At 47.0% G+C, this 13,406-nt stretch overlaps 1 protein-coding gene across 2 annotated transcripts in view; it reads left to right on the top strand.

Annotated features, from left to right (window-relative positions):
• GABRA3 (gamma-aminobutyric acid type A receptor subunit alpha3) overlaps positions 1 to 13,406 on the top strand; it is a 184,328-nt gene that overhangs the window by 148,525 nt on the left and 22,397 nt on the right. For both annotated transcript variants that reach the window (XM_045030614.1, XM_045030613.1), the window contains one exon: positions 11,474 to 11,556. In XM_045030614.1, coding sequence (XP_044886549.1) covers positions 11,474 to 11,556 — 83 coding nt within the window. The remainder of the gene's footprint in view (positions 1 to 11,473; positions 11,557 to 13,406) is intronic.

The raw sequence follows: 13,406 nt of genomic DNA, 5'->3' as shown, positions 1-13,406 counted from the left end.
GTTTCCGATGAGGAAACTGGGGCACAGAGGCTAAATGACAGGGTGTCCCTGAGTAAAGAAAAGGTGAAAATACTGGGCTTGATGCTCCACTGTCTCACACCACTGTGGACTCATTTAAACCTGTGAAAAGTGGGTATAAAGTGCTGCTTCATCAGGATGGAAGTCACATTTACACTATACTGCACTCACTTTAAACCAGGAGTGATTCCATTGTACTCAGTGGAGTTACACTGGTTTTAAATGAATGCAAGTAAGAGAAGGATCAATCTCATAGACTCATAGACTTGAAGGTCAGAAGGGATCATATCTGTCTGTCTTAGGTATTTATCTGGCCTTCATTATCATAAGTATCTCAGTGCCTTGCTATCTTAAATGCATTTGTTGTCTCTACATGCCTGGGAGGCAGGGCAGTATGATCAGACCCCAAAGATAAATCACCACAAAGACAATACCTAAGAGAATGAGTAATAGGACCCCTCCCCCCAAATCATTTCTGGATTTTTCTGCATTAATTAAAGGTTAGCTTGCACCCAGCTTGAGGCGTCACGAGACAACATGGAACACAGAGATGAAGGGAATCTGAAAATGCTGATAAGGAGTTATAGATGTGTAGAGCATCTACATGGAAGTGGAATGAGAGTTCATAAAAATGAAGCCCAAGGGTCATCAGAGCCCATAGATTGAAAAATAGTTGGCCTCAAATAGTTTATTACAAGGATATAAGAGAAGAGAGCAACAAGCCACCACAATGAATGATCCAACAGATCTGGCCCGAAGCAAGGACCCCACATCCTGAGAGATGCTTAATCTCTGCAATCCCTGCAGTGGTTCACCATCTCTCAGGATTTACTCCCAAGAGACTGCATGCCACTGGATACCAAAAGCAGCCCATAGCTGAGATCAGGGCTTTTCATTAGGTAAAATATCAAATGGCACCAGTAGCTCTGTTGCAATTCAAACTTTCCACACCCAGCTGAGATAGTCATTCCAACTCTTTATGAAAGCAGCATTGCTTGAAGTATTGGCTGCAGTGGGTCACGCTGAAGTTGGAGGCTTTGTAAGAGATGGCTCTGGACGGTGTGGTCGAAAAGTTGAGAAAGAACAGGGTAACAAACACAGTGGGTTTGAAATTTTCCAACTGACAATCGAAACGTCAGTTTTGATGAAATTGCATTTGTAAAAACTAATCAGAACAGAGCACTCCGATAAGGGTGAAAGAGCAGCCTCTGCACTTCTTAGGGGCAGTGTCCCTTCTGAAACAGAACGATTTGATTTTTCATTTCAAAATGACGTATTGTTTCCAATTTGTATAATATAACGTGATTAATCATGGTTGAAATTGGATTGAAATGTTTTGATTTTCTCAAAACGAAGCATTGCAATCAACCACCAGCAAACGAAGAAATGGAATTTTATTTCCAAGGGAATTTTGAGAATTTTTTGGGTTCCATTTCATAATACACAAAAAGGCCAATATCGCAGAATTTCCTGTGAAATAGCAAATCCGTTTCCCGCACAGCTCTAGTAACAAAGAAATGGCCAGTGCTCTGTGTAGGAAAGTGCCCGTTTCAAGCCTGCTACCTCGGGGTTTGCCCCCTTTCCAGAAATGCAGAATGGCTTTTTGTCCCATATGTATCTAACATGACTTCTTCCCCATGGCCCCAAAGGAAGTACCTGCTGTGGGCCAGACTGGATTTGTGACAGTGCCTTTGTAGTGCTCGGAATCAGAGCCAGTGTAAGGAGCTTCCCCTCCCCTCATGCATCCTGTCCCTTAGGGGTGCAGAGACGGCTCTTTCCATGACCCCCAGGTATGTGCAGCTTTCCAAAAGGAGCAGTGAAGGGGAAGATCCATGCCCTGATTCCCCTCCACCCCTCAGAACTGGCCCAGCCTAGTCACACTAGAGGGGATGGGGCAGCATGGTGGTGCATGCACACATCCCCAGACCTATGCAGTGGGGAGCCTGGGAACTGATTGTAGTTCTCTTAGCTCCCTTGGGAAGGTGTTGCTCTGTTCTCCCTCTGCTCATACAGTCTAGCTCTGTATGGCACTATGCAGTTGGACACACGAGATACTGCCTTCTCCCTAAGCTTGCAGCGGGTCTCTCCTAGTCCAGCCCCCTAGAGGCATCAAATGCTAAAATAAGCAATTAGAGGCATTTCCACTGCTATTTTTACTGTTAGGAAACCAAACTTCTCTTTGCCAAGAGTTCGCATTCATCTGTAGCCGCTCTGCTGGAACAACAATTCTGACACATGCATCCAGCATCGTGTGACAGTATTTATAGCTCCTGGAGAGAGGTCCCTTCATCACTGAACTGCACAAACCAACTGCAGCTCAGTATCCAGAGATATCATAGCATCACAACGCAACCTTCTCACGCAGCATCACAAAGCAGAAATAAGAACATGGTGTCCGGGCATCGCACTTGGATTATTTTATGGCCTTCCTGGCTCCGGCACAAATATCTCCTCTCTCTGTTCCCCTCCTCCTGGCTGCTGAGTTATAGTCAGAGGTGAAAGTAAGCCAGTACGCCATGTCGGACTGCACCGGCTTCCGCGGCGGGGGCCCAGAGCCCTTTAAATCCTGCTCACAGCTCAGCACCCGGGTTGGGGCCAGAATTTAAAGGGCTCGGAGCTCCCACAGTTGCGGGGAGCCCAGAGCCCTTTGAATCCCTCCCGCAGCTCCAGCGGCTGGGATGGGGCCGGGATTTAAAGGGCGCGGAGCTCCCACTGCTGCGAGGAGCCCCAAGACCTTTAAATCCCAGCCCCAGCCCAGCCAGCCGGGCTCAGGTGGGGATTCAAGAGGCCTGGAGCTGCGGGGAGCCCCGAGCCCTTTAAATCCCAGCCCCAGCCCAGCCAGCCGGGCTCAGGTGGGGATTCAAGAGGCCTGGAGCTGCGGGGAGCCCCGAGCCCTTTAAATCCCAGCCCCAGCCCAGCCAGCCGGGCTCAGGTGGGGATTCAAGAGGCCTGGAGCTGCGGGGAGCCCCGAGCCCTTTAAATCCCCCCCACAGCTCCGGCAGCCGGAGCGGCAGTGGGAATTTAAAGGGCCCAGAGTTCCGCGGCGGCCGGAGCCCCAGACCCTTTAAATTGCCCCTGAGCCCCAGGAGCTCCCAGCCACCTCTGCAGCTGGGATCCCCAGCCTGATTTAAAGGCCCTGGGGCTCCCATCCACAGCCGGTGCCCCAGGGCCTTTAAATCTTGAGAGGCCCCGCCTCTTCTGGTTGAGGCCCTGCCTCTTCTGGATGAGGCCACGCCCCCTCAAGACTCCGGCAGTACCGGTAAGTCCTGTAAGTTACTTTCACCCCTGGTTATAGTGATCAGTGTTACTGTTCCCTACTTTCCTACCTGCTTGGAGGAACAGCAGGAGAACACAGGAGCTTTAGTCCTGTTATGCAGTGCTCCCTCTGCCGTCTTGTCTGATGCCAGCGGCAGTTTGTAGAGCAAGTCTCAGGCGCATGTAGTTCACAAAAGCCACATTCAGCATCCCACAGTCCAAATGTAGCTAACGAGTATATGTGGATCTGCACAGGGGGTGAAAATAGCTCAACCAGAAGCAATGGGCTTGATGCAGGAAAGTCAGGGTGAAATCTGTGGGCTGTTTTATTGAGGTCAGCCTAGATGATCATAATGATTCCTCCTCCTGGCCTTAAAATGTATGAAAATGTCACATGCCTAATTCCATGCATAGAGCGCAACACTTTGAGAACCTACCCCTTAAAGAGCCCTTCTGCTCTGCAAAGCGACTCAAAAAAGGCATGGTGGGGTTTACACATATATTGTTTTTGTGATTTCCAAATTGTATGTGCTCAGGTAAACAGGGGAAAAGATGTTTTCTCTGATTGCCAGCCCTGCAAACTCAACTGGGTACCTGAAAGGCAAGCTGGGCTCTTTTGTTTTCAGGCACCATCTTCAAGCAATAAAGGTTTTGGGGACCAGATTATCTCCTTAGTGAAATATGTGCAGCTCTCTTGTCTTCAAAGAGACTGCATGTGTACATTGACTCAAAACTGGTAAACTGTTGTGGCTACCATTGGTGGTGGAAGAGCGAGGAAGTTAGAGAAAGCTCAGCATAGAACCAGCCTGAGTTCTGCCCTTGCTAAAGGTGTCACAGATTCCAGAGTTGTTATTAACAGAGAGGGACCAAAAGCTGGAACATTAAGCCTGAGATCTGAGTCCCAAGAGCCAAATTTGTCTCTACAATTAAGCTTCCACGTTGGATCCAAAAGCAGAAGAGGCCTATTTTCCCGCTCAGTTTGTGTGCAGCTGAACTGTTGCAAGGACCAGTCTTAGATGGCAGAAATCTCATAAGACCAACTGATCCCCATCTTGGGCTGAAATTCTCCCATTTGGGGCTGAAATTTCCTGAAAACAAATCATGAGATTTCAGTGCTGTCAGATCCAAACTCTGAATGCTAGAAGTGACTCAGCCTCGAACCCAAACCCCAGACTGGAGCCTAAACCCAACTCAGAGCTAAACCCCACCTGTTCCGCCTACCTGTGATTATTAAGGAATAGCCTGGGACAGCAAAGTGAGGTATAGAAAAGGACAAAGCCAAAATGATATAACTGGCATAAACAAAGTCTCTGGTGCTGTACAGGGTGCTATAATGCTTCTGTGCCGTATATAGACCAAGGGCTTATCACATTTAACTCCAAGAAATTGGAATGAGTCTATAGCTCATCTGCTAGCACTACACAGGTAACTGCATGAGCAATAATGACACATCAAAGGTTTTGATAATCTCATGGTAACCATGAGAACTGAAGCTGAAGTGGTTTGTAGTACCATCATCCCCGGAGAGGTGTATTTAGCCTGATACACACTTCTTGCCATTGGATTTAGCTGTTTAAAGCTGATTGTATGAAGGAAAACATAATTTCTTCCTGTGTGTCTAATTTTTGTCAGGTTGTTCCTGCTGGGAGTGGAGCAGGAGAGGAGAAAATTTAGAGCTTGCAGGGTGATTTCAAGACGACTATAAACAAAAAGTGTATTGTAGGTGGGTGGGACAGAGAAGATTACTGATTCGAGGGTAGAATGGTAGGATTAGGAGATCAACTAGAGCTGAGTGAAATGTTTTGGACCAATAATTTATTTGCTGAAAACTGCAGTTTTGAGTTGATTGAAACTGTTTGCGAGTTTGGGTCAGATTCAGTGAATAGTTTCAGCCAAGAAAAAGAAAGACAATTTTTTTTTTAATGTCAAAAAATTTCAGTGCAACATTTTTGAAACAGAACGTTTCAACTCTTTGTGAAATGAGGTTTTGTTGTGAAGCCTAGTTCATTTTATTTAAAAACAAAACAAAGGATAAAAAACCCAAAATGAACTGAAATATCCTGTTTTGAGTGAAATTAAACATATTATTTGACCCTAAACAAAAAAATTTCCATTTTTCATTGTGGTGAAAAAAAATTGAAAAAATGTTCATTTCAGGTAGACTCAAAATGAATTTTTCCCCAGGGTTTTCATTTCTGTCACTGAACTGAAAAATCAGTTATTTGCCCAGGGCCAGGTCAGAGGTACCTCAGCCAATCATAACGTGCTGTTTGGGATTCGTAGTGATATTTCACAACTAAACTATCTGAGCCCCAAGATGGCATTGCACCTCTGAGATAGGACTGTCTTCTCTGCTAGCTGTAGTGTTGCAGTAAATATGTATAGCTCTGCAACAAGTCTTTTTGCACAAGTGCTGCAGAGGCTGTGGTAATTGCCTGAGAAATGAGACATATTCCTTTTAGTCTGACATTTTGACATTTCATTAGACAAACCATATGGTCCTGAAGAGTCCTTGGGCCAGGAACAGGGCTCAGCAGGAGAGGCCATCTGAGGGGAGAGGGGAAAGGGAGGGATATTTCTTCTCCTGAGCTGTGATTGATTTCAAAGTCCACATCAATATTTTAGCTAATTAGTGGCAGCAGGAAGAGAGAGCGAGCATGCTGGGGTATGAGAGAGCGAGAGATCACATGTGTCAGAGTGTGCACACTCATGTGCAAGAGAGAGGAAGTGTGCATGAGAGAGATCACATGTGTGAAAGCCATGGAGTGTGTGTACGTGGAGGAGTAGTGTGTGTGTGTGCGTGTGTGTGTGTGAGAGAGAGAGAGAGAGAGAGTGCATATGAAAGTGCATGTGTGAGAGAAAATATGTGAAAGCACATACAGTTGCATGTGAGAACGTGCGTGTGAGAACGTGTGAGAGTGCATGTGTGTGTGAGAGAGAGCACATGCCTGCCCCTGTGTGCCCCTGCATGTGAGAGAGTTCTAAGGCCTATTCCCCTTTTCACTACAGTGAGAAAATGCTACCATTGGTCATGTTATCTGAGGCACTAACTTTTTGGCTGGTTGAAATAGCTGAAAAGTTTCAGGTGAGATTTTGCCTGAACATTTTAGCCATTTCATTTCCCGTGGTTTTTCAAGACCTCAATCTTTAGTTTTCTGTATAATTTCAGGGACCCCTATATTCCCCTAGTTTATGGGATGGGGAGAAGCTGTTGTTTTGTGGTGAGGGGGGTGGGCTCCTTTTGGTTTGGTATCAGCTAGTCAAATTCTCTTTGAGCTTGAAATTCCATCCTTTCCATACATTTGCAATTTCACATGAAGTGGCCATGGCAGCCATCTCTGGCCATTCTGGCTTGTGCAGAGCTACAGCAATGCCCAGAGGCATGCAAACATCTGTGATACACAGATGCAGACAAGGTCAAGCAGATCGGAAGTGTCCAGAGACCTACAATACTGATTCCTACAGATGTGAAACACTCTGTGCTGGATCCTTCACACCCAAGTCAAAAAGACTGATTGCTCTGATCTGTGGGCAGCCAGATTGAGGAGTTTGAGGCTGAGGGCCAGGTGGATACTGTCGTTGCTAATGATAAGGAGAGACTGCCTTGGTGCTACTCTAAAGTACATTAGGACCTGTAGCAGGGTGGACCCCTGCTCCAGCCCTGAAGGGGTTAAAAACAGCCCTGGGAAGGGGCTGAGGCAGGAGAAAACAGCCTTTAGGCTGGGCTGATTGGGGAAAGTGGCGGCAGGTGAGGCCACGCCCCAAACTGAGCCACAGCTGGCCCCTATAAAAGGCCAGGGAAGCCAAAGCCCAGGCAGACAGTCTCTCTCTGCCTTCAGAGAGACAGGGGCCTAGCTGTAGGGAGCTTGAGACTGGATACCTGAGTGAAGCAGGGCTGGGGAAAGGCTGAGGAGCTGGGGAGCTCCAACCTGGAAAGCCCCAGGCTGCGGCCTAGCAGAGGGCTAACAGTTACTGGGGGTTGCAGAGGGCAGCCCAGGGGTAGGCCAAAGCAACAGCTCCAAACCCCTTTGCCAGTGATGAGTTGGCTGATACTGCAGTCTGCCCCAGGACATGGGGCTAGACAATGACTGGCAGTAGCCCTACACTGAGGCAAGGTAGGGATAGAGGGAGGGGGTTCCCTGAGAAGGGGAAGCCCTGGGAGAAAAGGGGTTTCTGCCAGGGGGCAGCACCCCCATGTAAAAGGGCACCGGGTCCAGGGAGGGACACAGGGGCCTGAGGACAGGTGGATCACCAGCCTGCAGAGGGTGCTCCAGTGCTGGAACGAGCTAATTCCTGGAGTCACCAGCAGGAGGCGCCGCAGGGGTGAGTCCGATCCGTTACAGGACCATCGTGGCAGGGACCCCAAAAACTGGGGTCTATAACCAGCATCTTTGTACCCTCAGCCACTCCGAGGGGACACTAATGGCAGCTGAGCATCTAGCCCAGTATAGTTAATTAAAAAGGCAGATTTGGCTTGTTAGAAAAGCACTAATGATGAGAGTTGTTAGAAAAGCACTAATGATGATGACCAACTTGCTGGGGTGCTTCTGAAATGATAAGGTCATCAGTGAAGCAAGAAGGATCTGGGCCAAAGAAGGCGGCTAAAAGAAAGGGTAAAACGGGCCATGGATGGTAAAATGGGCAATTTCCACATGGACGAAAACAGCAAGGAAGTTGAAGTTCATGCACCAACAGTATTTTTATGCCAATAACATTGAAGGGTGTTACAAGAAACAATCCATTCTAGCTGGAGAAGAGACATTTGCAGCACAGAAAGACATCCGTCTCCCTCAAGGACGGAGTGATAAGAACTATGCAGACCTGACAGAAGAGCTAACAAAATGCTAAATTCCCCAAACAAACTTGTAGCTGAGAGAGAGACGCTTCACTTAAGAAACTAAAGAGAAGTAGCAAGTCTTCGTGAACCCAACGAAGGAAATGGACTGCAAACATCAGACCAGATGCAAAGCCCATGGCAGTATTTCCATTGATGTCAGTGAAGTTTGGATCAGGCACTGAAAGATACCTCTGCCTACGTGCCCTGTTGTCCAGTCCACGCATGAGGAGGAGTGAAGAGGACATCAGCAAACTGGGGGCAGCATGTGTGCTTTTGTTGCTTCAAATCGCTCAATATTTCTGTACCAGGCCAAAAAGCCAGAGCTGGGGTCAGAGAGGCCTAGGCAGCAGATCACACTCAGCCAGGAGTATGAAGCACCTCACCAGCTGTGGGCTGGATTGGGAGCCCCTCACTCCCAAAGGGGAGCCATTGCATAACTAGTCCCATTGACTTCCATTTAACCGACCCCCACTGGGAATACAGGAATCAGTCTGGTGCACAGTAAATATGCAGGGCCTGTCCCTAGTGAGAGAGCTGGTGTTTTATAGCCCTGCTCACATCTGTGTTTAGGGCACAGAAACAAGTCTCCCATGCTCCATATAGGATTAATATCAACAATGTAAATAGGATCACGGAAACGGGCAGAAGTGCCCCAGTATATGTAGTTGCTGAAAAAACATACAAGTGAAAACGTGCTCCTGTTATGTGAAGAGAAAGTGGTGTAGTACTGGAACACGAGGGTGGAGATGAGAGAGACTTTGGGACGCTAGCAGGCCAATGTAGAGTACAAGCGTTCCTGTTTGCCTTTCCCATTAACTGTCACAGAAGGAAATTACTCTTCAGTCATTTGCCTAACAAGTTAAAGGCCTGCACTGCCCAGGAGAGTGGGTTCTCTGCACCAGTCCGGGCCCAGCTGGCAGCAGTCATACAGGGATTGTATGCCCAATGTGCCCTTTCCTGCCACTCCCTGTTCTTGTCCCTTCCTCTACACCATGGGGGTTGGGAGGTGGAGCAGGAAATGAGAATGGCAGCTCTACACGGCCTGTTAGGTCCTGTGGATATAATTACAAGGAAAATATAAATCTGCATTTCATTCAGACATGGGATTGTGAAAGGCATAAAAGCAAAAAGGCATGTTGTTAAAAGTGCCAGACTTACATTTCTCTCACCTCTTGGGCCTTGCAAGAACCTATAGAAAGGCAATCAAAAGAATTGCAGAAGTAGGGACCTGTAAAGTTTAGAGAATGAGTTGTTCTTATAGTGTGTGTTTCTAGATGATGGGAGTGTGAGGATTTGTGGGAATTATAAAGTCACCAGACCCCTCTAACTGGAAGTGATATCCAGTTCCAACACTATAAGATTTATTTGCTAACCCGGCAGGACAAACATGACAACACGTTGCATCAGAGCAATTTTCTAACAAAATTTGTTCCGTGAACAGCTAGCTGACAATAAGCATTTCTGCAAGAGCTATCCGGTTTTATATTCAGTTGAACAGAACTCAGAGTGCTATCTGTAGCAGCTCCATCTACTGACTCACAATAATGTTGCACAAACATACACTCCATGCAATTTCAGTGTAGGGTGATCAGATGGCAAGTGTGAATAATCAGAATTGGGGGCAGTGGGTAATTGATGCCTATATAAAACAAAGCCTGAATTTTGGGATTGTCCCTATAAAATCGGGACATCTGGTCACCCTATCCCAGTCATTTCAGTGAGGATGCCGAGGGAATGTCATACCAGAAATTGATCAATTGTGTCGACCTCAGTAGATCCAGATACCTGGATCTAGTGGTTCCCAAGTGCATTGTTTCTGGTTTGCTTCACAACAATGACCTGCAAACCTGCTTGAGAAAAGTTATTTTTGTCCTAGATAAAATTTCAACAAAATCTTTTTTTTTTTTTCATTTTCATCAGAAATGTTCTTTGAATTTTTTTGGGTTTGTCAAAAACTCTCAAACTATTTTTTTTCCTTTTGGTATCTGAAAGACAAAAACTTTTCAGAGTTCTTTGTTTTTTGTTTGTTTGTTTTCTTTTCTTTTTGTTTTTACAAAAACTTGAACATTTTCAATGAACATGTACATTTTGTTTTGATGAAAAATTCCAGTTTGCTGAAAGCCATTCTTCATCAAAAATATTGCAATGGAAAATTTTCAGCTAGTCTTTGTGATCTAGGTTCTTCTTAAGACAACTTTAGCCTTGGTCTAGCTCCATTACCTGCAGTGTCCATCAGCCATGCCTTCTAGCAAAGCCATAGGAACCTTTCTTTACCATCTGAATTCTCAACAGAGTTATTTGGTGTCTCTAAAGCCCCTTCTGTTCTGGCTCCCTTCTGTGTATATTAAACAGCTGCAGACTTTCACCGCCAGTTGCAATAGTTCAACAATGAGCATAAGCTTCTAGACTGAATGAAAACACTTTCTTGAATCCTTTTATTATCAGTCCCCTCCATGTGTGCCCCAAGTACTTTAGTGTCACTGGCGCTGTTATAATGGTTTCTGTGCCCCACCCTTGAATCAGCTGCATGTTAATGTTGAGGTGAAGTGATGATAGGACCACATTATGTGCAGCTTCTCCATGGATTCACAAGGACATGTGTGGGGGGAGAGTGGGGGAGTGTGCTCGCGGAGTCCCTGATACACAATCCCCTCCTCTGCACAGCAGCAGGACACAATCACAGTCCCTGCCCTGCCCAAAGTGCAGGGTCTGTATCGCTGCACCCTCTCGGAGGGCCATAAGGGAGTAGAAAGAAGTGGAACTGTGGCCTAAAGATACCCCTACTTCATCAGCCAGTCCATGTGGCCGGCATGCTTAGGGGCATACGTTGTACCTTGCTGTAGTAGAAGGCACATTGCCCTGGATTCCACGGAGCTCAGGAAGGTAATGAAGAGCTGTGCCCAGTTCTTCCCAGATTTTTAACTCTCTGAAGTGCTTTGATGGTTTGTCTAACCCTAGTAACCATATAGCATGTGGAGACTCTGAATGTATAATCCATCAGCTTTGCAATAAGGTCCACAATGCAACCCCTGGCATTGCTAGAACAAGGTGTTAATGATCTCTCTGGACATAATGCACAGGCAAACAAATGTACAGGATTGTGATAGATTTTCTAGATGGCAATTAGTGGATAAAGGTGAATTTGGTTGGTCGGACTCAGTTTGCAAAATGGGGAAGGTGGCAAGAATTGAGTACAACCTGTTCTCTCCATACCCAAGGCCCTGCTGCCAAGAGATCTGCTAGGAGTCAGCATTTTGAAACTGTAGTCTTTGGTGGATATGGGACAAGATGCTGCAGCAGCAGCTCCATGCTGGATCCTCAGTAGATGTGTGTTTATGATGACAGCCTATGTTTGTCTTGTAGGTTAACCATTCACGCTGAGTGCCCCATGCACCTGGAGGACTTCCCAATGGACGTGCATGCCTGCCCGCTGAAATTTGGGAGCTGTAAGTGCCTAGTTCAACCTTCTTAAAGGGGGAAGGGCACACAGTACAGTTTTGTGTGCCCATATGCTAGTAGCTTATTTATTTAATGGAACCCTTCAGTCAGGTATTTTAGATGGCATTATTATTAATCATACAGCACCCACACATTTGCCAGGTGCTCCATATAATGATATCAAACTCTGCTGTGCATGCAGTTCCCACTGTGGTCCATAGGAGCTGTTTGTGTGCATCTTCAGGTAATTCGGACTCCAGGGATGGGTAAGTGACCCAGGGTCTCACTGTAAGGTTACCAAGCTAGTATGGGGACAAACAGCTTCACTCACCTCTCTCTGGCTTGGGTAAGCCGTGCTCCCCCCACAACTCTCTGTCCCACAGAGCTGGAGCTGGTGGCATTTCTCTGATGAAACTTTTGTCCATAGGATTTATTGAACTATTGAACTCCTAAGCTGTCAGACTCAGGGCTCTTTGGCAGGGTCCCCAGCTCCAGAGTACCTGCCAGCTGAGCTGTCCTGGAGCTGGGGCTCTGTGCCCTCTTGCGGAGAATTCTGAAACTGGTTTTTTTCGTTCCCAATCAGAACAAAACCAAATTCTGAAATATCTAAATCCTCCATGAAACAGAATCACTTTCTCTGCACAGCTCTACACAGAGCCACCACCTCCTTGCCTAGTGAGCAGAGAACTGCCTGTCTGGTTCAATCTGGGTTACCTATTCCCAACTAAACAAAACAGTGTCCTGGATGGACACTCCAGGAGAAAAGAGACTCAGAGGAAGAGCAGCTTGCTCTGGGGCAAGGGTAGCTAACCCTGCATCTGCTCCTACACCAGCAAAACCTGGAATCTGCTCTGCATCTCAGATCCCATCGCAGGCCTGGAGTGAGAGGGCAGAGGAAGGAGACTCTCGCACACATTTTCGGCACACCCCTGCAATGGCGGAGTTTCTTTTTTATTTTTTTTAATATTTCAGTATCTGAATGATGGGAGTGTTGAAATAAGAAGCGGAGAGCTTGTAAAACTGGCCATGATTATGATCAGTATCCATATGGCACCCATCAGCACAGTGTCTGAGCACACGGCTCATACGTTCAATAGAATGGCATCAAAACCCCACCTATACCCCCATGAAGAGTGTACCCTCAGCAAATCCCCCCACAGACCAGGAAGCTGGTCACCACATAGTTGTAAGGAGTTAGGCGTGGTCAGATCTGAGGCTTAAAGGGCTTCTGCAGTGTCCCTTTAACTCACCAGACATATTCTTTAAAGACTCAGCAGAACTCAGCTCAGATTCCTGAGGATCCTGGCAAGCTGGATGGATCATTGCCGATCTCTTGTCCCTATGCCACTTCCTAGCGGTGGCAGCCTTCCCAGTGGCTGCAGGGCAGAGCGCTCCCTCGAAAGCAGGGAGCCAAGCTTTGCACAGCAGCTTTCACTTTTCACCAACCAACCAACCCCCGTGTGCACATTGTTCCAAGGACTAGAAGTGAAATGAGTTTGAAGGTTTCTCTGTGCTTCCTAGGAGATGTATGTGCACGTTGTCATGCCATCCTGCAGTGACTCAAGAGCATGAGTGCCAAGCTCAGGGCAGACTGTTAGGAACCAGGGCACAATCCTCAAACTGGTTGTGAGTCCTACAGCTCTCAGCTGCCACAAGCAGGGGGTGGGGGGGACCCTGAAGCTGTCAGCTGCATTGGTGGCAGGTGCTGGACTCCCCCTGCCCCTCACACAGCAGGGCTCAAACTCTCATCCCCCCTGTCAGCCCCATTTTGTCACCGTTATTTTTAGTAAAAGTCAGGGACAGGTCATGGGCTTCCGCGAATTTTTGTTTCTTGCCCATGACCTGTCCCTGACTTTTA

This window comes from Mauremys mutica, chromosome 9, assembly GCF_020497125.1.
Source record: "Mauremys mutica isolate MM-2020 ecotype Southern chromosome 9, ASM2049712v1, whole genome shotgun sequence".
Classification (NCBI taxonomy): domain Eukaryota; kingdom Metazoa; phylum Chordata; order Testudines; family Geoemydidae; genus Mauremys; species Mauremys mutica.
Note: the sequence above shows the minus strand (reverse complement) of the source record. Positions and strands in the feature narration are given on the sequence as shown.